The sequence below is a fragment of the Humulus lupulus genome, chromosome 2 (assembly GCF_963169125.1).
Source record: "Humulus lupulus chromosome 2, drHumLupu1.1, whole genome shotgun sequence".
Taxonomy (NCBI): domain Eukaryota; kingdom Viridiplantae; phylum Streptophyta; class Magnoliopsida; order Rosales; family Cannabaceae; genus Humulus; species Humulus lupulus.
The window spans coordinates 259,812,471-259,836,088 of record NC_084794.1 but is presented as its reverse complement, the minus strand read 5'-3'; the positions used below and the strand labels follow the sequence as shown (position 1 = coordinate 259,836,088).

The 23,618-nt window shown below is 34.2% G+C and overlaps 1 protein-coding gene across 1 annotated transcript; it reads right to left on the bottom strand.

Annotated features, from left to right (window-relative positions):
• Nucleotides 1-20,223: 20,223 nt before the first annotated feature.
• LOC133819292 (uncharacterized) lies at nt 20,224-23,322 on the bottom strand. Its single transcript, XM_062252490.1, has 2 exons — nt 21,160-23,322; nt 20,224-20,862 (listed from the first exon to the last, which is right to left on the bottom strand). The coding sequence occupies exons 1-2, from the start codon at nt 23,233-23,235 to the stop codon at nt 20,437-20,439; spliced, it is 2,502 nt and encodes an 833-aa protein (XP_062108474.1). The 5' UTR covers nt 23,236-23,322; the 3' UTR covers nt 20,224-20,436.
• Nucleotides 23,323-23,618: the final 296 nt, after the last annotated feature.

Below are 23,618 nucleotides of genomic sequence, written 5' to 3'. Positions count from 1 at the left end.
CAATGAGTAGGATATCATCAACGTAAAGGAGTAAGAAAACCACAACTTTCCCTTTGATGTATTTATAAACACATGCTTCGTCAACATTTTGTTCGAAACCATATGTTTTAATAGTTTCATCAAATGTTAAGTTCCAAGATCTTGATGCTTGTTTCAATCCATAAATGGATTTCAATAACTTGCATACCTTTTGATCTTGATCCTTCTTAATAAACCCTTCTGGTTGTTCCATATATATGGTTTCATCAAGTTGGCCATTTAGAAATGGTGTCTTGACGTCCATTTGCCAGATCTCATAATCATAGATGGCAGCTATGGATAAAGTATGCGAATGGACTTAAGCATGGCTACAGGAGAAAATGTTTCTTCATAATCTACACCCTCTCTCTGTGTGTAGCCTTTGGCCACAAGCCTTGCTTTATAAGTCTCTACCTTTCCATCTGCACCCATTTTCTTCTTATAGATCCATTTACATCCAATGGCTTTGACATTGTCAGGAAGATCTACAAGTTCCCAGACTGAATTGGAATACATTGATTCCATTTCTTGATTCATGGCAGCTTGCCACTTATCAACATCAGGGTCTTCCATTGCTTCTTTAAAAGTCAATGGATCGTCCTTGACAGTATCTGATACAAGAACGTGTGCCTCATGTTCATAGCGAATAGGTTGTCTCACAATCCCCCCACTACGACGTTGCACTAGTTTTTCCTTTTCAGGAATTGTGGTTTCTTTGGTTGTTTTATCATTAACTGATGAAGAAGATGGAGATGAAATTTGATCTGTTATTAGTTCCTGTAAAACTACTTTGCTCCGAGGTTTAAAATCATTCATATAGTCGTGTTCTAAAAAGGTTGCATTTGTCGAAAAAAAATACCTTTTGATCACTTGGACTATAGAAATATCCGCCTCTTGTTTCTGGGGCATAGCCCACAAATATACACACTTCAGACCTTGAATCCAGTTTTTCAGATTTAGGTCTTAGCATATGAGCAGGACAACCCCAAATACGGAAATGTCGTAAACTAGGTTTATTTCCATTCCATAATTCTAGTGGTGTCTTTGTCACAGCTTTGGAGGGACTACTACATTCAAAATGTAATTAGCTATTTGAAGTGCATATCCCCAAAAAGATAAGGGAAGTGAAGAGTAGCTTAACATAGACCTGACCATGTCCAACAGGGTCTGGTTTCTTCTCTCTGAAACTTCGTTTTGTTGTGGTGTTCCAGGTGTTGTGAGTTGGGATAGAATACCATGATTCAGCAAGAAATATTTGAATTCAGAATCCAAATATTCACCACCACGGTCAGTTCGGAGTGTCTTTAAAGATTTACCTAATTGCTTCTCAGCTAAGGCTTTGAAGTCTTTAAACCTATCAAAAGTTTCTGACATCATAAGCATTAGGTAAACATGACCGTATCTAGAATAGTCATCAGTAAATGTGACAAAATATTCATAACCATCTCGAGCTTGAATGTTAATTGGACCACATACATCACTATGTATGGTTCTTTGGCTCTATTTCCCTTTGAAGTGAAAGGTCGTTTTGTCAATTTTCCTTCTAAACAGGATTCACAAACCGGTAGGGTTCCAAATGTTAGTTCCCTCAAGGGTCCATCTTTAGTTAACCGGTTTATCCTATCTAGACTAATATGACCTAATCTTAAGTGCCAAAGATACGTGTCATTTTCTTTAGAAACCTTTTGTCTTTTGTTACTTTGTGGTTTAGCTACTTTGAATAATTCAGAATTATTGAGCGAGTTTTCAATTGGATTAAGCATGTACAGTCCATCTTTTTGTTTTGCATGACAAATATTGTTCCCATTCTTTGAAATAAAAATCCCATTATTATAAAAAGAAATGCCAAAATTTTGTTCATGTAACAAAGCTAAAGAAATAATGTTTCTAGTAACTTCAGGAATAAAGAGAACATTATTCAATACTAGAAAATTATTCTTAAAATTTAAACGGACTGTTCCACATGCTTTAGCTAAAACAAGTGCTCCACTTCCCACTCTCATAGTCATCTCTCCTTGCTCCAACTGCTTTGCAGACTCAAGTATCTACAAACAAGAACAAACATGGTTAGTGGAACCAGAATCAACTATCCATGATGATTTATCATGTTCCACCATACAAGCTTCGAGTACAAGTAAATCTAATTTACCTTTCTTTTTCTCTTTCAGCTCGTCGAGATACTTTGGACAATTTCTCTTCCAATGACCATCGACATTACAATGGAAACACTTTCCTTTAGGTGCCTTTTGTTCGGGGTCATTGTTCTTTTTGTTCTCGGGTGCCTTGGATGACTTCTTTGCCTTTTTCGGATTGTCCTTTTTAGGTTTGCAATCATTGTTATTGTTTTTCCTTTTCTTCTTAGAAGAAGATGGTTTTGCTTCAGCTTGACTTGAGATTGTCTTGTTCAAAGACTCAAAAGTTTGTAATTCATTCAACAATTGTGTCATGTTAAATTCTAATTTGTTCATGACATAATTTGTTGTGAATGGAGAAAAGGCAGGAGTTAAAGACTCAAATATAATGCCTACTTGTGTCTTTTCATCCATGACTGCTCCGTGCGTCTCAGCTTCATGGAGTACACTGATCATGTTCAAGACATGCTCATGCACAGATTGACCTTTCTTCATCTTAGCATTCATGTAGGTTCTAGTAGCCTCATGACGACTTTGATCAGATGGGCGCCCAAACATTTCCTTAAGAGATTCTAGTATCTCAAAAGCAGTTTCCATGGATTCATGCTTTGTTCATAAGACATCACTCATGCTTACAAGCATATAGCACTTAGCACTTAGCTTTGTTATTGGATTGAATCCATGCATCAAATTTGTCCCGAACATGTTTCGAGGTAGTGGCGCCAGGTTCTTCAGGACATTCCTCATTTAGGACAAACTTGAGGTTTTCGCTAACCAACAATAGATTCATATTTGATTTCCATTTTATGAAGTTATGACCAATTAATTTTTCTTGTGCGATTAAAGCAGTCATTGGATTACCAGAGATAGACATATTCTGAATAAAAAAATACAAATATTATTATATTTTGAAAAATAAATATCAAAGTTTCGAAAATTAAACGTGATGCATGAGCACAATTAAAACACATAAAATAAAGTTTAATTTCCACAATAAAACTTTCTAAAAATTAAAGTGCCGCCTTAGGGTCGGTCAAATTAATCTTAGAGAATTTATAAGACATTATTATCTTTATTGTTTAAAACTTAAAATAACTCATTATTTTCTCTTTTAAACATTAAAGTACTGCTTAGTTTGGTTAAGTTATGATTATCCACTGCAAAAGCTTAATCATAACTTTGTGAGTGTATCCCATTATTTCGGAGTTCATGAGGTAACTTAGGACATGCCGCCTTAGGGTCGGTCAAACCTAAAATACATCATTAGCTCCTATCTGTGTAAGAAATATAACCTTGCTATTGACATGTCTAGACACCTTCCTTAGGGGGATAGAAACAAAGCCGTCGTGAGGCGCTATTCATATCTCACGGTGTTATATTAATAATGGAGACAACGGATTATGTTGAGTTATCACCCTCTCCCACTCACTATTTTGAAATAAGTGTTTTTAATCTAATTAATTCCAAATTAATTATTGTAGCGTCCCGAAATTTTACTTAGTTAGCTAGATAGTAGTAGCTGTAGTATTTTAGATTCCCTGGATTTTGGTTCAAACCGGGACTTAGTTGGAAACTCCTAGCAATAGTTATGGATTTTATAAGTTTAACCTATAGTTTAAGAATATTAATTATAACATAAGGTTTGATTAATATTGCTGGTTATTAATATGATAATTATTGTAACCTAAGGTTTAGATAGAGCCAATAAGAATATGACACTTGTCATGAGCATGGTTATTTTAAGGTTTAGATAGAGCCAATATGATTATGACACTTGTCATATGCATGATTATTAAGGAATTATTATTTTAATGATAAAATAAGAGAAATATAAGACTTAGTCTTCACCAGAATCTGTTAGGAGCATGGAATTTGTCACAATTTTATTTATTTGTGGATTAGGTTGTTATTTAGATAATTAAATAGATTTTTCGTAACATTAGGGTACTGTAACTTGCAACCTATTTTTGACCTAGTTATGTTATGAGTTTCGAAAAATAGTATTTCTAGAAAGTTGTAGATAATTGAATTATCTTTCTAACGGTATAAATATAGTCTAAATCGGAGTTTTACAACTCTAGTTATATTAATTTTACTATAGGTGATTTTAGAGTTAGGAGATTTAGGAAGTTAGAAGTTAGGATTCTATTGTTTTTTTTGTTTTGTTTTTAAAAAAAAAAAAACCAACTTTGACTCCTTAGACCAACCTCTAATAGTTTTGACCGAGTCTTCAGCCTTTGATTGACTAATATTCAAATATCTTCAATAAAATTCATTATTTTTATTCAAGCCAAAAATAATATTTTTATTCCTAGAACTCTATAAATAGGACTTAGGACTCAGCCCTTTCACTTACTCTTCAACTGTGATCATACTCCAAGGTGCTAGTGAGACCATAAGAGTGATAAACACTTAGGTTGGGACAAAGCTTTTCTATTCTTAAGCTTTATAAAACACTTTGGGAAGTGAGGTTAGAGTGTTTCAGTATTTGAGTTAGACTAATCCATAAGGTCAACTGAGGTACCCTTATTCTTAAGTTTCATTCTGTTTGATTCCTTAGTTTCTTTAGTTTTCATTCAGGTTCTAACTTTTGTTATGGTTTTGTGGTTAGGATTTTAAGTTCTTTGAACTTAAGGTGTCTTTTCGGTAAGTTTCCTCTTGGTGGTTTAGTTCTATTCCTTTCATCTCTGTCCTTTAGAAATACTCACTATTTTTATTGCTGGTTTTAGGAGTGTTCCAAGTTCCGCTTTTGTTCTCAATTATCCCGGTGTTGGTAAGGAAAATTAGATAGTTTAGTATTATGATCTAGTTTATGTAATGTATGATATAGTTTATGTTTGTATGACCTAACATTTCAGGTACAATAAAAGGATAACTGTGTCTGGACCTAAGGTGTCCAATGATGTATGACGGATTATGTCCGGTAGGCTCAGTTGCCAAAACTTTATGACAGACCTATGTTCGGTGTATGATGGACTTTTGTCCAGGGCTTAATTGCCACCCCTGTATAAGCACTTATAGTTTTATTATATCTTATTTGTTATTTTTAGTTATGATTATGATTTAGAATTATGACTTAAGATATGATATGATCTAGATGTTGTGTTTGTATGACTTTGGTGAATATATGTTATGTTTGATTATATGACTAACCCGTGTTTGTATTTTCCTTACTGGGCTTAGAATCTTACTCCTTATGATGTTGTTATTTCATGAAATTAAGGATAAAAAGGCCGGTGGCGAGTGGGACCTAAGAGCTTCGTGATGTATTCGTTGGGGACCATATAGTCGAGCAAGATCAAGTGGGTCAAATTATTTATTTATTTTAAATTTTGTTTTATTAAATGTTGCTCATTTTTATGTTAAAGACAAGTATTTTATTTTTATAAAACCATGGATCCATGTATTTATTTTTAAGTTTTTATTAAATAAAAGAGCAATATTTACAATTATGATCCAACGTTGTGTTCTCGGTAATCTATGAGAAATTAGGGCATTACAATTATAAATTCTTTAAACTTTATGAACATAATTAAAATTGGTAAGAAAGCGAGTTTCTAGGTCTATATCCAATTTTAAATTACCAATTATGTTCATCTAAACTTTACTAAATTTTTTTTTAAAAATAAAGATGGTTTAATGAAATTAAGTCATAAAGACTTAAAAAAACAGTGTGATGTTTTACTATGTTTTCAAAGAATAAAACTAAGTAATTTATATGCAATTGGTTTCGCAAAACAAATCATATAAACATATAGGACAATCCTAATAATCATGTTTCTACCAATGAGATGCATGATAACAACTGTGTAGGTTTTTTATGTATGGCACAAAATGCATGAACATATTATCAATCACATGAAAACAATTATTTAAATAAATAAATAAACAATAAATGTTGAATCTGGTACTTTTGGGTATTTCTAATTTTACAACCTCTATATAAAATTAAAATAAAATAAAATAACGCATTGATCTCCATCGGGCTTCTTTACTTTACTTTCAATAGGATATGTGTTGTTGGTCCAGAATAATAATAAGAAAACGATTTTCTAATTATCTTGATTAATTAAATCAAAACTTTTAAATAATCATTATTATTATCTTCCACTAATTAAAACAACTTTTTAATAAAAACATGTTATTTTGAAAAATAAATTTTTAAATAAGATATTCAAAAAAGTTTGTTAGGATAACAAAATTATCTCATTATTTAAATATCAAATTTCTAACAAATAGGATATTTAACATTTTAAAATTTTAAAAAAATAACAGATTAATTTCAGAAAAATAAAAAAAAATTATGGACCAGTAAGACGGGGACACTGGCACTTGAAGGTCCTGTCGAGGCCCACTGTACGGATCCGTACGGACGTCCGTAAGATGTCCTCGGCAGCGGCTCGGAGGGTGGCCTCGGAGGAACGGTGGTTGAATTCTGAATCCCGGGCTCCGTTTTGACTTTGTGTAATCGGAATTACAATTTTATGATTTCAAAAACCAAATAAAATTACATAAATCCTATGCCCCTTAATGGCTTACACAATGATCTAATCATAAACAAATCCTAACCCAAAAACACCATATAATCAATGATTCAACATTCTCATGCACTCAATCATATTAAGTCATCCATTCATTCATCGTAAATGAATAAATGCATAAATCTAAACCCACACAGATTCAATATATATATATATGTGTGTGTGAAGATGTCTCTGGTACCATTTGTTGATTTTTATAGATCAAATAAGAGATTATACGCAGCAGAACAACAATCAAAATTGTTAATTTAACCCCACAAGATTTCTAGATCTACTTCTTTACATACATATATATATATTGAATCAAAGAGATGAATAGAAAATTACCTCAAGTCCTTCCTTGCTGCTATCTTTTTGTACGACAAAAATCATTGAGATCTCACACCAGGATCTTCCAAAATGTTCTCAACACACAAAGAACGAGTGTGGGCTCGCTATACAAAACAATAGGCAAAATCTATTTATCAGATGTTCTCAACACATGAGAACTGATAAAGTTTGGACCTAAGTTTGTAAAGAACAGTGACCTATGCTTGTATCACTATTCTATTTCTCTCGGGGAGATTTTTATGATATGTTTTCTATCACTGAAAAAATATAGTTCTGAAAAAATGATCTCATATATTTAATATATCTAATATATTAAAAATAAAATATTAGTTATTTAAAACAATTTAAAAATAACTAATTAGTTATCAGATTTTGTTTAAATAATAATACTTTAATCATATTACAATATCTCATTATTTATTTAATATTTAAATAACTAAAATTGTTGAACCAAGAATCTTCTAGAAGCTTCTTGTGCGTGTAGCACAGTGACTGTGCACTGTGCTACACGTCCACCACATGCCAGGGAAGGCATATGATTTTTTCCAATTTTCATCATTATTTAAATACCAAAAATCCAAAAAATAAATTAATTCAAAATTAATTATATTTTTGTTAAATCAAATAATTAATTAATTATCAATGAATTAATTACACATAATTATACAATAATTATGTTTAGTGCATAGAAAAATATTTGTCTTATCAAATAAGTCATTTTGCTCATTTTTGTATTTATCTTTGTCAGTGTTTATTTGAGCCATTTCGGGGACCATGGACCTATAACATTAAGCTCCAATAAATTAAAACTAAATAATTAAACTCTTTAATTATAATAGTTAATTTATTTGTTATGATATTTCTCCACTATAAATTCATAATTGAACTCTTTATGTTGTAGATATAATTTTATAGAAATCTTATTTTAAGTTGTCCATTGATATAGCCATCTTACAATAGTTCAACCCTCTAGTTAATTAGTTCATAAATTAGAATGGAAGAATTACCATTTTACCTTTCTAATTTACTTCTTATTCCTTAAGTATCATTAATTCACTAGTGACTAATTAATCTATAATCTAATTATAGATTTGAGCTCAAAATCATTCAGTTCTAGAATTAACCCTTAAGGGAACCAATATACGATCCGTTAGGAAAGATCATACTTCGTATTGTTGATACATGTTCCCAGCTAGGGGTGTTCATTGGATGACATCCAATGTTTTTAAGCCCATCCGATCCGATCCAATCATCCAATTGGATGTTGGATTTTTGGAACCGATCCGATCCAATCATCTTGAACCAACCGATCCGATCCGATCCGATCCAATGGATGATTGGATCGGTTCGGTTCCATCCATTGGTTATCCGTTGGATCAGATCGGATCCATCCGATCTTTTAAAACCTTTATTTAGGCTGATTTTAAAAAAAATATATTATTTCAATTATAAAAATACTAATTACTCATCCAAATAATAAAAATACAGTAAATGTAATAAAATATAATATATTTTAACTTTAAAAAATATATATAATATATTTTTTATCTGAATATTAATTGGATGGTATTGGATCATTATTGGATTGGATCGGTCGGTTGGATCCATTGGATTTACATGTCATCCAAGAACCGACCGATCCAATATTGGATTTTTAAAAATGTCATCCGATCCAATCCAATCATGATTGGATATCCAATTTTTAGCGGTCGGTTGACATTGGATTGGTCGGTTTGTTATTGGATCGGATCGTTTCTACATAGCCCTATTCCCAGCCATCCATGTTATTAAATCTCCAAAACAAAAGTCATTTACCTCATTCTATGAAGAGACCTTAACGAATGAATCAAAAGATTTAATAAACATGAACAGGAGTTCATGAACACTCAGGATTTAGGTTGATCTATAAATGATCATCAATTATGATATGAATTACAAGTCTTTATTATTAAATGGTTTTTGGATAAAGATTTTTATTCATATCGGTCCATGTCACATATAATCATATTATATAAAGCACATTTACCGAGATGTCTTACCACATCAATAACCTGAATCTAGATTTTTTGTATCAACATGATACTCAGTAAACCGTACTTACAACCCCAATTAAAGAATTCCTTAACTTCAATTTGTTGTTGACTATTTTTATTCATTCATGTGATCTTAATTCTCTTGTATTAATACAAGATCACATCCTCAATAATGAATATGGAATTTTTCTGATTTACAAAAATCATTCAAACAATAATTTAAAAATCTAAATATAACAATAATAGACCATTGTATTTATTTATTCATTGAAATAATAAATGTCTTTTACATGCTTTTAGGTATATTAAATATTCATGTGTGCCTGTTTCTTATCTGAAGGGCAATTTTCGTAATTTTTCTTGTTATGGGTATATTTGGCATATATGTGATATATGTGTGAGACCACATTATTATGTGGATATATTTGGGTTACTCGGCACGAGGCGATCCTAGGGAGCAAGTTAGCGGAAAAGTCACAACGGGACCAGTACTTGACTCGGGGTGAGTCAAGGGGTATTTTGGGCATTACTGGGATATTGGTTAATGAGAATGAATATTTGAGAATATATTCGGAGTTAGTGAGATCAAGAGAGAATTCTAGGGATTTTGACCATTTTACCTTCGTGGACATTTTTGGTACCCCAAGCCTTGGGATTTACTTAAGGTTACTTGAGCCTTAAGTATCTTGACAGAAATAGAAAACACATTCAAACCCTCTCTCTCTCTCCCATTCTCCTTTTTGACGCTGGATAGCATTTTAGAAGGAAACTTGAGTGTAAGGACTCAGATTCAAGCAAGGTTAGAGTCATAACGATTCTAGGGAAGATTATAAACTTGATAGTTGTAGGATTTAGTGGGAAAACAACTTAATAAAAGGTAATTTAAGCTTTGAATTTCTGAGTTTCTGTTTCCTTAAGTTTCTTGAGTTTTGATTTGATCTTATGGTTCAACGAGTTTTTGATCCATTTGAATGGCAGGTTTTGTTGCCTGGGACATTCTAGGGATGTTGTGAGATTGAATTGTGGGTTTGGTACGAATTTGGGGTGATTTTTAGAGGTTTTGGATTTGAGAAATCTGGGTTCGCGGGGTTGCACTGTGACCGTGTTCTTGGGGCGCTACAACCCCCATGAACCCAGAAGACTGGACGACTTCTCTAAAGCAAGATCGAGCCGCGGCGCCCATGTTAAATGAAAAAGAGAGGTTGGGCCTCTGACTTGGGTGGGCCAGAGCCAAATAATTGGGGCCACGACGCTTAAGGGCTTTTGGGCCTTGGGGAGGCTTTGAGTGCGGGAACTCAAACCTAAGGGCTCAGGATCGATTCTACTACCCAGTTTAGTAGAATTCGATGTCCCGAAGGCTAGGACTCGGTCCGGAAGCCTTTATTTGCTCGTTATTAACAAGATTCTATACTTGGTTGTGACTAGCTTATCGCTAGGGGCTCGGGATTAGGATCGTGCTTGAGGGTCGTTCTTATTTTACATTACACTTGGACCTGAGTTAAGAAAATTGTACCCAATGCATGATGAACATGATTAGGGCTTGGTGTGAACGTTGAATATAGACTTGATTAGGGCTTGGACCCTTGTAAATGCGCATGATAATGATTATGCTTGCGATTTTTTATTAAGCATGTTGAATTCTCTGTACCTTGATATTTGGTATATGATATACACCTGTCTGCATTATATGATTGAGAAAAGCGTTGACTTATAGGTCAAGGACGACAATAGCACTGAGCACTGGTTGATATGGTTAGACCTAATCAGGAGGGCATCATACGCTTGTCTGACCCAATGGTCATAGAAATTCAGTGCCACGTACGATGGGGCCAGCTCCAAGGTTAGTTACACAAAGGATAGGGCAACAGGTCCCGGGGTGACTTATTAGTCCGTATCCTAGGGTGTTGAGCCCCAATATGTTTTATTAATCATTTAATTAGGGAAACTGGCCCCCATATGATGTTTTAGTCATTTATATGAATGGTATGCATGCATGAGTAGGGTTATTATTGCTAGACATGCTTATTATGAGTTGGTAATGTAACATCCCGTATTTTGAACACCGTTAGTAGCCTGTTGGAGCCGGTGAAGAATTTTGTGAAATATTATTTCGATAAATAATATAATGTTAAATTATGTTATTTCGTGAATTTTATAGCCATTGTGCTAATTTGATAAAGGGTTTAGGCCTATGCAAAGAAAATGGGTCTTGGACCGAGGGGCAAGCCCTAATAACAGAAAAATCTTGGATTAGGTAAAATGAGGAATACTATGTGTTATACCCAGATTTCGAGCCATGTTAAATGTGACCTCGAAATCTGGATTCGCAGCGAATGAACCCGTAAAGTTCGAAGTAGGCTCCAGGATTAAATATCGAGCCTGCAAGACTCGAAACGACCTTGAATGTGGTGGCCTCGATACGTTCACAATCTCGAAAGGTAGCTCCCGAGACGCATCTATCCTCAGGAATGACCTCGAATCAAGGGTGCCGAGCCTGACACACGTGCGATCTCGAAGCCATGTGACCTCGGGAGATGTCATTAGCTCGAAAGCTGATGAGAAACCTGGGAGACTAAGGCCTTGGAGATATATGATAATGACTGAATATCTATAAGTGTTGTTTATAAGGGGCGTGTTCTGCATTTATTATTGTAAATCCCATAAAATCATGGGATATTATTCGATTAGTTATACGCCCCCTGGTCTTCAGGGGACGTTTCCTTTTATATCGGATCGCAGGCATTTAAAGCCATTTATTTTATTTACACCAAAAAGAGTAACTACCCAAAATATGTGGGATAGTATTCTGCATCCTTCTCTATAAATAGAGAGGTCATGCACCATTGTAATGGATCGAAATGCTGAACCTTGAGAGAAAACTCTGAAGAATTCATGCTTAAGAATTTTCAGAGATAATCTTGAGTTTAATAACAGAGACTCGTGGACTAGGCAGATTTAACTGCTGAACCACGTAAATATCGTGTTTTGTGTTGTTATTTTTTAATTGGTCATTACTGTTTGATTGTTTACGTGCTCTTCTTTCACTGTTGACGAAAAACGACGTCAACACTATGGCATAAAAATATTTGGAAACTAGGAGTATATAGCTGAGCCAGTAAATTTAAGAAAAATTGATTGAATATTTAATTCCAATCTATCGGGCTTAAGAATGGAACTTCTTGCCCGAGCCTCTAAAGGTATTTTGGTCAATTTGAGTAACTTACCAAAATTATGTGTTATGTGACAAAATTTATTTTTGGTCACATTTATATTATTTTAGCTTGGAGATATTTACAAACTATAGGGTAAAAATTTGATCAAATTTGGAGAGTGAAATTACCAAAGGGCCCTTGAGTGCATTAAAAGTGAGTTAAAAGGGGCAAGGACATTTTAGTCATTTCCAAAGGTAGAGAGAGGGTGTGTTGGGCAGCTAGGCTGTGCCCTAGTGTACTCAAGTGTCTATGACACCTACCTTAAGAAGAGTAAGAGGCTACCTCACCTATTGGCTAAACTTCCAATCATTTTCCTCTTACACATCCAATTATTATTTTTCTTAATTTCTTTTTTCCTCGAGAAAACAAAAAGAAACTCTCTCCATTTCCCTCCCCAAAACCAAAGCTTTCTCCCTCTTCCTACTCCATTGTTGCCATTTTCTCTCTAAGGAGCAAGAGCACTCTTTCCCCATTGAAGTAGGGGAGAAGCCCAAGAGCACACTAAGGAGGAGTAAGTTCGAACCCTACTCTATTTTTTTCTCCTTTATTTTTCTTCAAATCTGAAACCCTAAGGGGTGGATATGCATGCATGTGATTCTAATGGCCATGCATGGCATGGATCTTGTATTCTAGGGTTCAAGAGAGGTGGTTCTAGGAGAATCTCAAAGTTGAAGCTTTTTGGTGATCTAGTGAAAACAAAGGTAAGGGTTCTAGAGTTTTTATGTTTTTCCACTCATCTCCATCTTCTACCCTAACACTCTTTTAAAAATCTGCATGTGGAACCTTGGGGCTCGGTTTGAGTGTATAGAACACAAGGAGGAAGTTTGAAAAGCTAAGGGAGCCTCATCTCCAAGCTAGAACCATCAAAGGTAGATTTTTTGTTGGTTTTTGAGTTGTTTTTGGTTATTGATGTTAGATCTGGTTGTATAGGTTGTTTTATTGGTTTTTGAAGTTTATTTTATGCTTGAGGGTTAGCTTGGTTGATTTGTTGATTTGCATGCATGCATGTGGCTAGGGTTTTGCTAGTTGTGTTTATTTTGCTAGAATGTGAAAAAATGAATGCTGCAAAGTTTTCGTGGTCTGACTTCCAACGGATTAGATTGTACCCTACTACCTCTGTTTGTGGAAATAATTTATATGGTTGCATAGTTCTAGGTGAGTACTTGAGTTTAGGCTTTGGAAAATAAAAAAATATATATGTTTTCAAACCTGAATTATAAACTTTTTAGCATCTTGATGCAATCTGGAAAATTTCTTGGCAGCATGCAGTGCCCAGATTATTTTGAATATTGAACACGTTCTACTGAGCCAAAAGACATGAAATTTTGTAAAATATTAATTTAAATATGTATAAGTATCACATAAATTTTTTAGAGGAAAATGAAAAAAAAATTAAAGAGTAATGGTTTTTCAAAGTTTGCCCTAATAATCTGAAAACAAAATTTCTGGGCAGCAAACATTGTCCATATTTTCTTACATTTTTGAATAAGTTCCCCAATCTTAAAAGTTATGAAATTTTGATAGAAACTAAATTAAATATCCTGGTAAAATTTAAGAAATAATTGGGCTACGGTGTAAGAGAAATAATTTTTCAAAGGACCCTAAAAATCTGAGAAAAACTCCTGGGCAGCAGGCACTGCCCAGATTTCTTTAAATATTGTAATAAGTTTTTCCATCCCAAAAATTATGAAACTTGGTGAGAAAATTTTTAAGATATGTATCAAGGCTCTGGTAAAATTTTAGATTAAAATATGTTACGGTTTAAGAGTAGTAATTTTTCTAAGTTACCTAAAAATGGGCAAAAATAACAAAAAACGAGTTTTGGGTGGTTAGTTCTTCTAACCTAAATTGAATTTTTGACGTGAGCTTTCGCCTAATTCCCGTCATTAGGATGTATAATACGTGAATGAGATTTTAAAGGGTTTTTTTTTAGAGAACCTAACATTGAATATGAGTTTAAAAGCAGGATTTTTATCACGTTAAAATGAATAGCGAAAAAGTTAGGTTCGGAATTGAAAATGAAATTGTCTTAAAAAATAGCTAAAGTTTTGGATATCTAACAAATCCCAAATTAGTTTAAGGTTATTGAGAATTCATTTTTACAATTTTCTAAACACGGGGTCCAATTGCCCTTTCTTTTCGAAAATGACGTAATAGAGATCCTATGTTATGGATTAAAGATGGTAAAAATGGGAGTTAGGTTTTATAAAACCGTAAATCAAAAATTATTATCGTTAACGGATAATAAATTGTAAAAGGTCAAAACGCGTTATTTTTGGGTAAAGAATGGAAAACAGTAAACTCCGTACTTGGGTAGAAAGTGCGTAGTTTTCTAAGATTAAGAGTCGTTTAAAACTCCTTTTATAAGTAACCAAAATACGCGTAATACGATTGAGAGAGTCTTCTAGAGATAGAATATTAAAATGAACACCACAGAGAGCATGTTGCAGTAAGGACGATTTTTCTCAGGAAACCGTAAATTGATTTAAAGCAGAATCTGGTCTTATTCACTGTGAAGCGTATAAGAGAAATGTCAGTATAGAGTCTCTAAGATAACTTTATTGAATGTATCTATCACAGAATATTAGCTATACGAGTATGCCATAGTTTAATCCGAGTACATTGTATTAATTACAGTAATCGCAAAAAAGGGAAAACGAATAGCGGTGTTAAAGATCCAGCTAGGAGCTAAGGATTCCAAGTAAGTTAGCCTTTCTCTTTCTTGGCTACAATATGAATATACTAGTGTGTGCTTGTAGTAGTAGATTACACTAATTTTGTTGGGGTCGCTAAGATCAGGGTACACTTAATGCCTACCTTCACAATGCTTATGCATTCTGCGGCTTAGTGGTAAGCGAGTTCGAGTTGAAGCCAGAACCTTATTATAATTATAGTTTGGGTTGGAGCCAGGACATGGTGAAATTATAGTCCAGGTTGGAGCCAGGACTTGGTGAAATTATAGTCCGGGTTGGAGCTAGAACATGGTAAAATTTTAGTCTATGTTGGAGCCAGAACATGGTGAGATTATAGTCCAGGTTGGAGCCAGGACATGGTGAAATTATAGTTCGGGTTGGAGCCAGGACATGGTAAAATTTTAGTCCGGGTTTGAGCCAAGACATGGTAAGATAAAGTCCAGGTTGGAGCCAGGACATGGTAATATAGTCTAGGTTGGAGCCATGATGCTAAGAGTGAATTCGGGTTGGAGCCAAAATCCTTTGTGTTTGTCTGAATTGATTTAAATTGTATAATTATATATCTTGAATGTTCTGGGATTTTTCCGTGTGCGGGTGATATGATATGTATGAAATGGGTTGTTGGGCGCAACCAATGTGCTTGATTTTTGTATGGATATTATTAAGAATTGTATGATAGGGTTGGAATTTTATCTAATACCCTAGTGATCGGTAGTGATATCTACCTTAGGGCAACCCGTTACTGGGTTTAGTATATTTGTGTGCATGGCTATTCTTACTAAACTTTTTCGCCTACCTAGTTGTTTCATGTTGTAGGTAAGTGCAAAAGCAAAATGGAGCACTGAGTGCCGAAGTCTACTTGTGGATATATACATGTGGCCCGACCTGGGGAGGTTTTTGATGGAACACCATTTTGAAAAGAAATGTTGGGAGCGTGTTATTTCTCTTAGGACATTTATTTTGCTTTAACTCTAAAAAAGAGAAGTTGTAATTCTGTTTGCTAAAACTAAAAGTGTTCGCACATGATCTTTTCAAAAAAAAAAATTATATGGATTTTCAGTACAATGAATTAAAGTAAAAGTTTAGATTTCTGCATGTTTTGGTCTTGTATGTTTTGAGAGTCGTAACAGGTAACATATTATTAACTGCTTATGAGCAAGTTTGAGTTTTCTTGCTGGGCCTTAGTTCACGGGTGCTATGTGGTGCAGGTAAGGGGAAAGGGAAGCTGGACCAACCATGATTTGGAGAGCTTAGGTGGCGATGTGTACATATGCGGCCGCTTGACCACTACGGCCAAGGTTTCTCAGAGGAACTAGGGTTAAACCCTATTTTTTCTGCTTAGGTCGGTGGGTTGAAACTTTTGAGTTCTAATTACCCTTTTGGAACTGTAAACGACTATGTAAACGTTTATTATGAGATCTCATGTACAACTTAACGTTTTAATGAAATATCTGTCCCTTTTGACCGAAATTTTAAACCCTGGACAATTAATCACATTTAGTTGCACGTTTATGACCAAATGACTCATTTAGCGAGTTTAGCACTATTTAAAATACACAGTGTAACGGTCTTGGCTAACCAGGGCGTTACAGAAAAACTCGCCAATTTTGAGTGGAAGATGATCTTTTGTGGGCCAAGGGTGGTCCAAGCTCTAATACAACTGACTCGTGGACTAAGGCTAATTAATGCCCCAACCACGTAAAAATCCTGTGTTAATCTTCTACATTCCATATCATTATTCTTAGCTAATCTTCATTAGTATAGTTACCGAAAATCTCGGTAAACAATTCCCTATTGAGTTGACTTTTGGAATTGAAAAGGTTATGAGCGCTCACGTCGCAAACTTGTTGTGACACAACCTTCATTAGTAAAGTTAATGGTACTCTTGGAACAAGATATAGCTAAAAGGGTAAAACAGTAATTTTATTTCCTTTTAATTATGAACCATTAATAGAGGATTATCATTGTATGTAATGATTATATCAATGGACATTTTATTCTTTAATAAAGTACTCTGTAAATATATGTCTATAATTACCAAGAGTTCAATCTCATATTTATAGTGGAGTAATCATGAGATTAATAAATATAATAATTAAATCAAAGAGCTTTGATTAATAATCTAATATTTATTGGAGCTTGATATTATAGGTCCATATGTCCCCAGGGTGGCTTTATCAACACCATATCAATGCAAGAGTTAATACAAGGGTAAAACTGTAATTTGGAAATTTGAGAAGAATTTTATTCTTCGGGTCAAGTATACAATTATATGATAATGGAGGTTAAAAAATTAATTTGGAATTAATTATTAAATTTTCAAAAATATGTTTATTAATTTAAATATATAATTTCAAAATTCATATATATAAATAAATAAATAAAAAATTTAAATTAATTATTTTATTTGAGTGGGAGAAAATAAAATTGTTAAGTCAAAAATAGTTTTTTGATTTATTAAATTTTAAAAGATGATGATAATGATGATCATCAATTTGAATTTTGAATTGTGAATTTAAAATTTAAATTTTGAAATATGGTTGTCATATTTTTCTTAAAAAGATAAATACCTTATTTGTGGAAGATTAATTCTAGTTGAATAAATAAATAAAAGAAAAATGCAATATCCCTGAAAAGGGAATGTAGCAGTTCACGCATGACACAGTCCATGGACTGTGCCATGCGTGTAGCACTACACTGATATTGTATCAGTGTTGTTTTTATTTTATTTATTTAATTAATTAATAATTTAAAAATAGATATTTTCAAATTTGGTAAGTTAGATATTTACCTAAATCAATTCCTATCATCACTATGATATTATTATTATATTACTATTGTTGACGCGGTTCTTCAACAACAGATAATTAATAGAATAAAGAGTGGGATTAGTGCTGAATAATGAACTGTAATAGATGAATGATCTCAACGTAAAATGATAACACAAATACTTTTTTAGGTGGTTCAAAGGTTAAAATCATTCTAGTCCACTAGCCAATATTATTGATATCTCTCTGATATTCTTTACAGGGTATTTCCTTGCAAATTAGAATCCAACCCCTTGCAACTCCCAGAGTCTCCATATTTATAGGGAGAGGGCACCTGGGGGTTGGCAAAGGAGGTAATCCCGTGACCTTCTTACCTATCATGTCACTTCTGTGACATTCATGATTAATGCCTAAAACCTGACAATGAAGTGTGGTCTAATCAATAGGTAACGGGGATAATGGGCCGCATGGCCCAACCCAGTCGTGGGTGCCTGAACACGCACGTTTATGCTGCGTGTCCGAGAATTCGGGGATGGATCAGACACGTGATGTCTGATATATGCACGTTTACATTGCGTGGTTGACATTATAAAAGGTCAGAGGTGCCAACTCAAGCTCGTACCCCGAGCTTGACGTAGCCTTAGCCCGTGGTGCCCATACTTCTAACGCGACTCCTTAGTGATCTCGTTAAGCCTTTGGTTACCTCGAGTTAAAGAGATAGGATCTTGTAACAGCAACTTCGGGTACATGGCATCCACGTGGCTGATATAATTATGCCATTTCTCAGCTCGTTAATAGCCCGTAGATAATTAGGGCGTACAACTATCATTATGAATAATAAGGTAATAGAATAATCTCTATGTATATGATATAAAATAAGAAGAAGAAAATACAAGAAACACTACACAAATCAATAAGAATTCAGAATAGTTTTTAGAATTTTGTCAGACAAAAGATTATCTTATTCTTCTTTATTCTAACATTTTTCAGACCATAATCCAAGTTCTCACGTGTTGAGAAATACTTGTGATTCCTAAATTACAAACTCATATGCTCTATGTGTCCACACACATCTTGAGGTGTAGAGAACACTCCAGAAGATCGTGGTTTTAGTACTCAAAGCGTTGGATAAGAAGATCGATATATATACGAAAAGACTCAATGACACTTGATAGACTTCAAGAGGTAAATACTCATATTCTTGAAAATTTATGTATATGTTTTAATGATATATATAAATATATTGTATATTTATATTTATATATATGTTGCATGATTAATAATATTGTATGTTAATGTTTCTGTCTGGATATTTTCTTGATCATATAAACTTGTCTATATGAGAGATGAAAATTTTTCCAATATATGTACCCTTTTGTATTTTCATTGTGGGTATATAGATCTTTTGAACTTGTTCATGTAACTATTTTTTTAGAGGTAAAATAACTATATTTTATTAATAATCAATCCAAAAGAACTAGTCATGTTTTAGCCATTTTAACTTTTACTTGCTCTAGAGCTATGTCCAAATATAAAGAGTTTCTATGGCTAGCTAAATAATATTTTATTATCATTATTACTATTTTATTATTATTTTAGTAAAAAATATATTTTTAAAACCATAGTATACTGTGTTCCATAAAAATTATTAAATTATTCAATAGCTGGCTATAATAGAGAGTGTGATTCGAGGTGTTAAAGTAAGAGTTGCTCCTAAAATAGCATTTTAGCAATTTTAGTTAAAATTTAGCTAAAAAGTAAAGAGCATGGTTTAAGTTGCTTTAAGAGTTCTTCAATTTTTGCGTTTAATTGGGCTTTCTTTTTTGTTTTTTTCTTTTTGGCTTGAATATACAACACTGTTGATTGCTAAGAGCACTCACATCAGCTTCTCTACTTTATTATTCAAATAACTCACTAAAATTTTACTTTTCCTATTTTACAATACATCATAAGCTTCTCTATATTTTCTTTACATTATTTTATTTATGAAAAAAAAAAAAAAAACCTATAATAAAAGAGAGAGTAGAGAGGGAAGAGGGGAGATGAGAGAGAAGTGAGGAGAGAGGAGAGATAAATTATGAAAAAACTAATTTAAAGAAGCTAAAGTTGTAGCTATATTTAGCTATACACTATTCATTACGTAAAATAAAAAATAATAATACCTCATAATGAAGGTGTTTTTTGGACTTTTTTTTTTACCTATTTTAGATAATCTACTGTCCAACAACACTTAATACCACATCAGATTTCATATATTTTAATATAAAATAGAATTTGTAGAATCCCATATTAAAATGTACCGATCCACATTAATTGATGTTGGACACTATATAGTGTCCCATATCAATGCTCAACATAGTATCCTTGTGGTTGATCGGTTCTTGTGCTGTACGAATTGATTGTTTGATGTCAGTTATTTGAAATTAGTGCCAAAAATATAGAATGCTAACTTTGTCAGGAAAAGAAAGAACGACCTATGTAAGAGGGAGACAAAACTAAAGATACATCCTCTTAGAAGACAATAGAAAACATTTAATAATAAATTCAATCATTCGTATTACTTGGTATATGCATTTTTCATCAAAGAAAATTGCAAAAGAATCTCCTAATATCTGTATACAAGGCTTATTTACAGATTATTTCACCTGATCTGGGCAATTTGAGTCCAGTATAAATAATATGAATACAATTTTCTCTTTATAGAAGATTTTAATCCTCCATTAGTAAATTCAATGCAGCCTCAACCAAAGAATGAATAGTTGTGCTATGCCGGCTCATTCCAACAGTACCTGAGAACATATTAAAGCTCTCAAGCTCTGCAGTGGTCTCCAAGACACACTCCAACTCCTTCTCCAACCCTAAATCCTTGAAGATTCTTACATTTGATGCTTTGTTTGTCATCATCCAAATGGCCAACTCAATGGCAAACCTCCTTATTCTTGGAATTTTAACATGGGGTTTTTGGTACTTCTTCAGGATTTGGACTAAAGCATAAGCCAATTCAGCTTCAGTGATCCCAGCTCTCTTAAACATTTGGCTTGATTCTTGGGAATCCATGAATTTGAAAACATGTGCTGCTAGGCCAACCATTACTTCCTGTAGTTTGTTCTCTCCTGACATGATTGCTTGAATCACCTGCAATAAGCACCAAAATGATTATTAATAGTATAAGAAGCAAAATACCTATTTTTTATGGTCATTTTTCACCATAGTTTTTTTTATATATATAATTCTTTGCAAAATGGTTTCTAAATTGAAATTCTAGACACAATGTCTAGAAGGTCATTTTGCGAAAAAAAAATCAAAAATCAAAAAGATCATTTTGTAAAATGACATTATACCAGGGTTTTTTGTTTCACCAATCACTTGTTTATTGAGAATGATATTAAATTGATATTCTCGTGTGTGTGTTTGTGGTGAGAAAACACTTACAGTAGGTGCTGCAGCAGTGACTCCCTTAAGCTGCTTGAAGCTATTTTCTCCACTGTAAGTGCACAAGTTTCTCAAAATTCTAGCAGCATTAACTCGCAGCAAGGGAACTTCCAAAGCTCCAACAAGCCTTTCTAGTACCTCCAACTTTAACATACGATGACAATTGTTTTTGCTTTCCAATGCCAGCATTGCTAGAGCTTCACCAGCTGCAGTTCTCACTTGTTCATAGTTCTGAGGCAATCCTTCTTTGAAGAAGATATTGAACAACCCTTTAAGAACTCCACCTGTACCGCCAATCCTTTCTGTTGCATCTTCTTCCAATGCCAGACTGGTTAAGATTTCTATCCCAAGTTGTTGCAACATTGGTTGTTTCTCTCCATACCTTAGAATATCTCTGATGTTGCTGACTGTGAATATTACCTCAGAAATCTCTCTCCTTAGAAGTTTCCCTGTGGTGCCCGTTGTGCTCACCAGCCTCTTGACTACTTGTAAGGAACGTTTCACTGTCAGAATCTGGGATGCTGCAGCATTGTCATTCTTCAGCAACCACTCTTCAGCATGAGTAAAATCAATGATTTTTGGTAAGAGACCCCTTGTGTTTCCAATCTTGCCACAGATGTCATGGTCACGAGCAAGCTTTTTCAAGATCAGGAGTCCTAAATGATTGAACTTCCAAAACTCATAGTTTGGATGGTCACAAATGATGTTTCTTTCACCAATCTCATCAGCTGCACCGCCTGAGATTCGGTTGGTTTGGAGCAGAGATGATATTGATTCCATTGCACCAGGTATCCCAGCCACACGAAGCGAGTTTTGCTTCTTTCCTGCCAGCTTTGACAAAATCTCAGCAGCATATTTTCTGCTCTCTTCTTCTTGTGGATCACTCCAATTCAACATCTCAACTAGTTTTTCAATAACTGGAAAGTTCAGTCCAATCTTCTGCAAGGTGTCATCAGAGTAGTGTGGATTCAGCGAAAATTGGCGAAGAATTCTCGCTCCAATGAGCTGCTCATCAGGGGAATTAGAAGCCAGAAGATCCATTGCAAAAGTAACCATGTCCATCTTCAAACCATCAAATATGCTTCCATTAACGCATCTCGAATAGGCATCATAGAAGAACCTCCTAATTGAAACCATACCAGAAGCTCCTCCCAATTCGCTCTCTTTGTTTACCTCATCAAGCAGCTTGCAGTAGGTGACCTTCCACTCCCAATAAGCTTTCTCCATCAGAAACAACAGAGCTTCAGCCAAGGCCAAGGCATAGAAAATAGTCAAAGCAGCTTTTCTATTCCTCTTGTCAGTATCTCCTTTAGCTACCTCACCATAGTTGTGTTTGATAAGTTTCATTGCTGAGAGAACAACACAAGCTGTTGCTGACAAAACTTGAAGCCAATAAAGAAGCTTACTGATATGTTTTGTAACAAAAACCCATCTGGCATATGGTAGTAGAGGCACCTCTGAGCTTGTCCATCTTCGAGTTGGTTTCCTTTGGCAATTCCAGTTCTGTGCATTAGCTCCACCACCAGTTGCTGCTATTTCTCTACTGCATTGGCCTCTTTTCCCAGCTACAAAAAAGGGGCTGAAAACTGCTTTGATGTTCCCAATCAGGAAGGTTGAGCTGGACTTCAGAGCACGAAAGCTGTTGATTCCAGCATCAGTTATGGACCATGTTGCCTGATGTTGCCACTCAAGCTCATGACTACGGCTAAATATTCTAGCTCCTTCAATCAACAATATGAATGTGATGAACCAAAAGTCAGTCTTGTCCAAAGTAATGGCAAAACCACCAAGAAGAACAACTGTTGCCCAGATGAAACCAAGTGTTCCAAGGCCAGTTGCTGTTTTTTCAAGAACAGCAAGGCGAAGAGCGAAAAGGGTCAGCTTCTTTTCTGGTGCTCGAACTGTTGGTAAGGCTGTAGAACCAGAATTTGCATTGCTACTGTCCCTTTTCTCTATACTATTTTGAGGCTCAAACATTGTTGTGACTGGACTAATGTTATCACTCAGCCTGTTGAGGTCTGATATCTGCAGGTGAATGCTTCCTCCACCACCCTCCTCAGAATCCCAACGATCCATATTTTCTTATCTTTTCTCAGTATCCAAACAACTGTTTTTTTTTTTTCTTTTTCTGTAATAAGTGGTTTATGGTACAAGTTTGGAGAAAGTGTTGGAACATTTAGAGTTATATAAATGAGAGTTTGAGACATGTGGTTAGACAACAAAGGTCTGAATTGGTCTAACTACTAACGTAGAGGAATGCCAACTTGGGTGGCACGTTTCTTTTGCGGCATTGTCTTAGTTAGGAAAGAGTAACGTTTTTATTGCTTCACTTTCTGTCATTTTTCTAAGAAGTTAGTTATGTTGTGATTTTAGCTCTCTTTATCTCTTTAGTTCAAAACTTTTTAAGCTTATTGCTTGCCACCCTTTATTTAAATTACTCGTACAAAAAGGCACAAAAG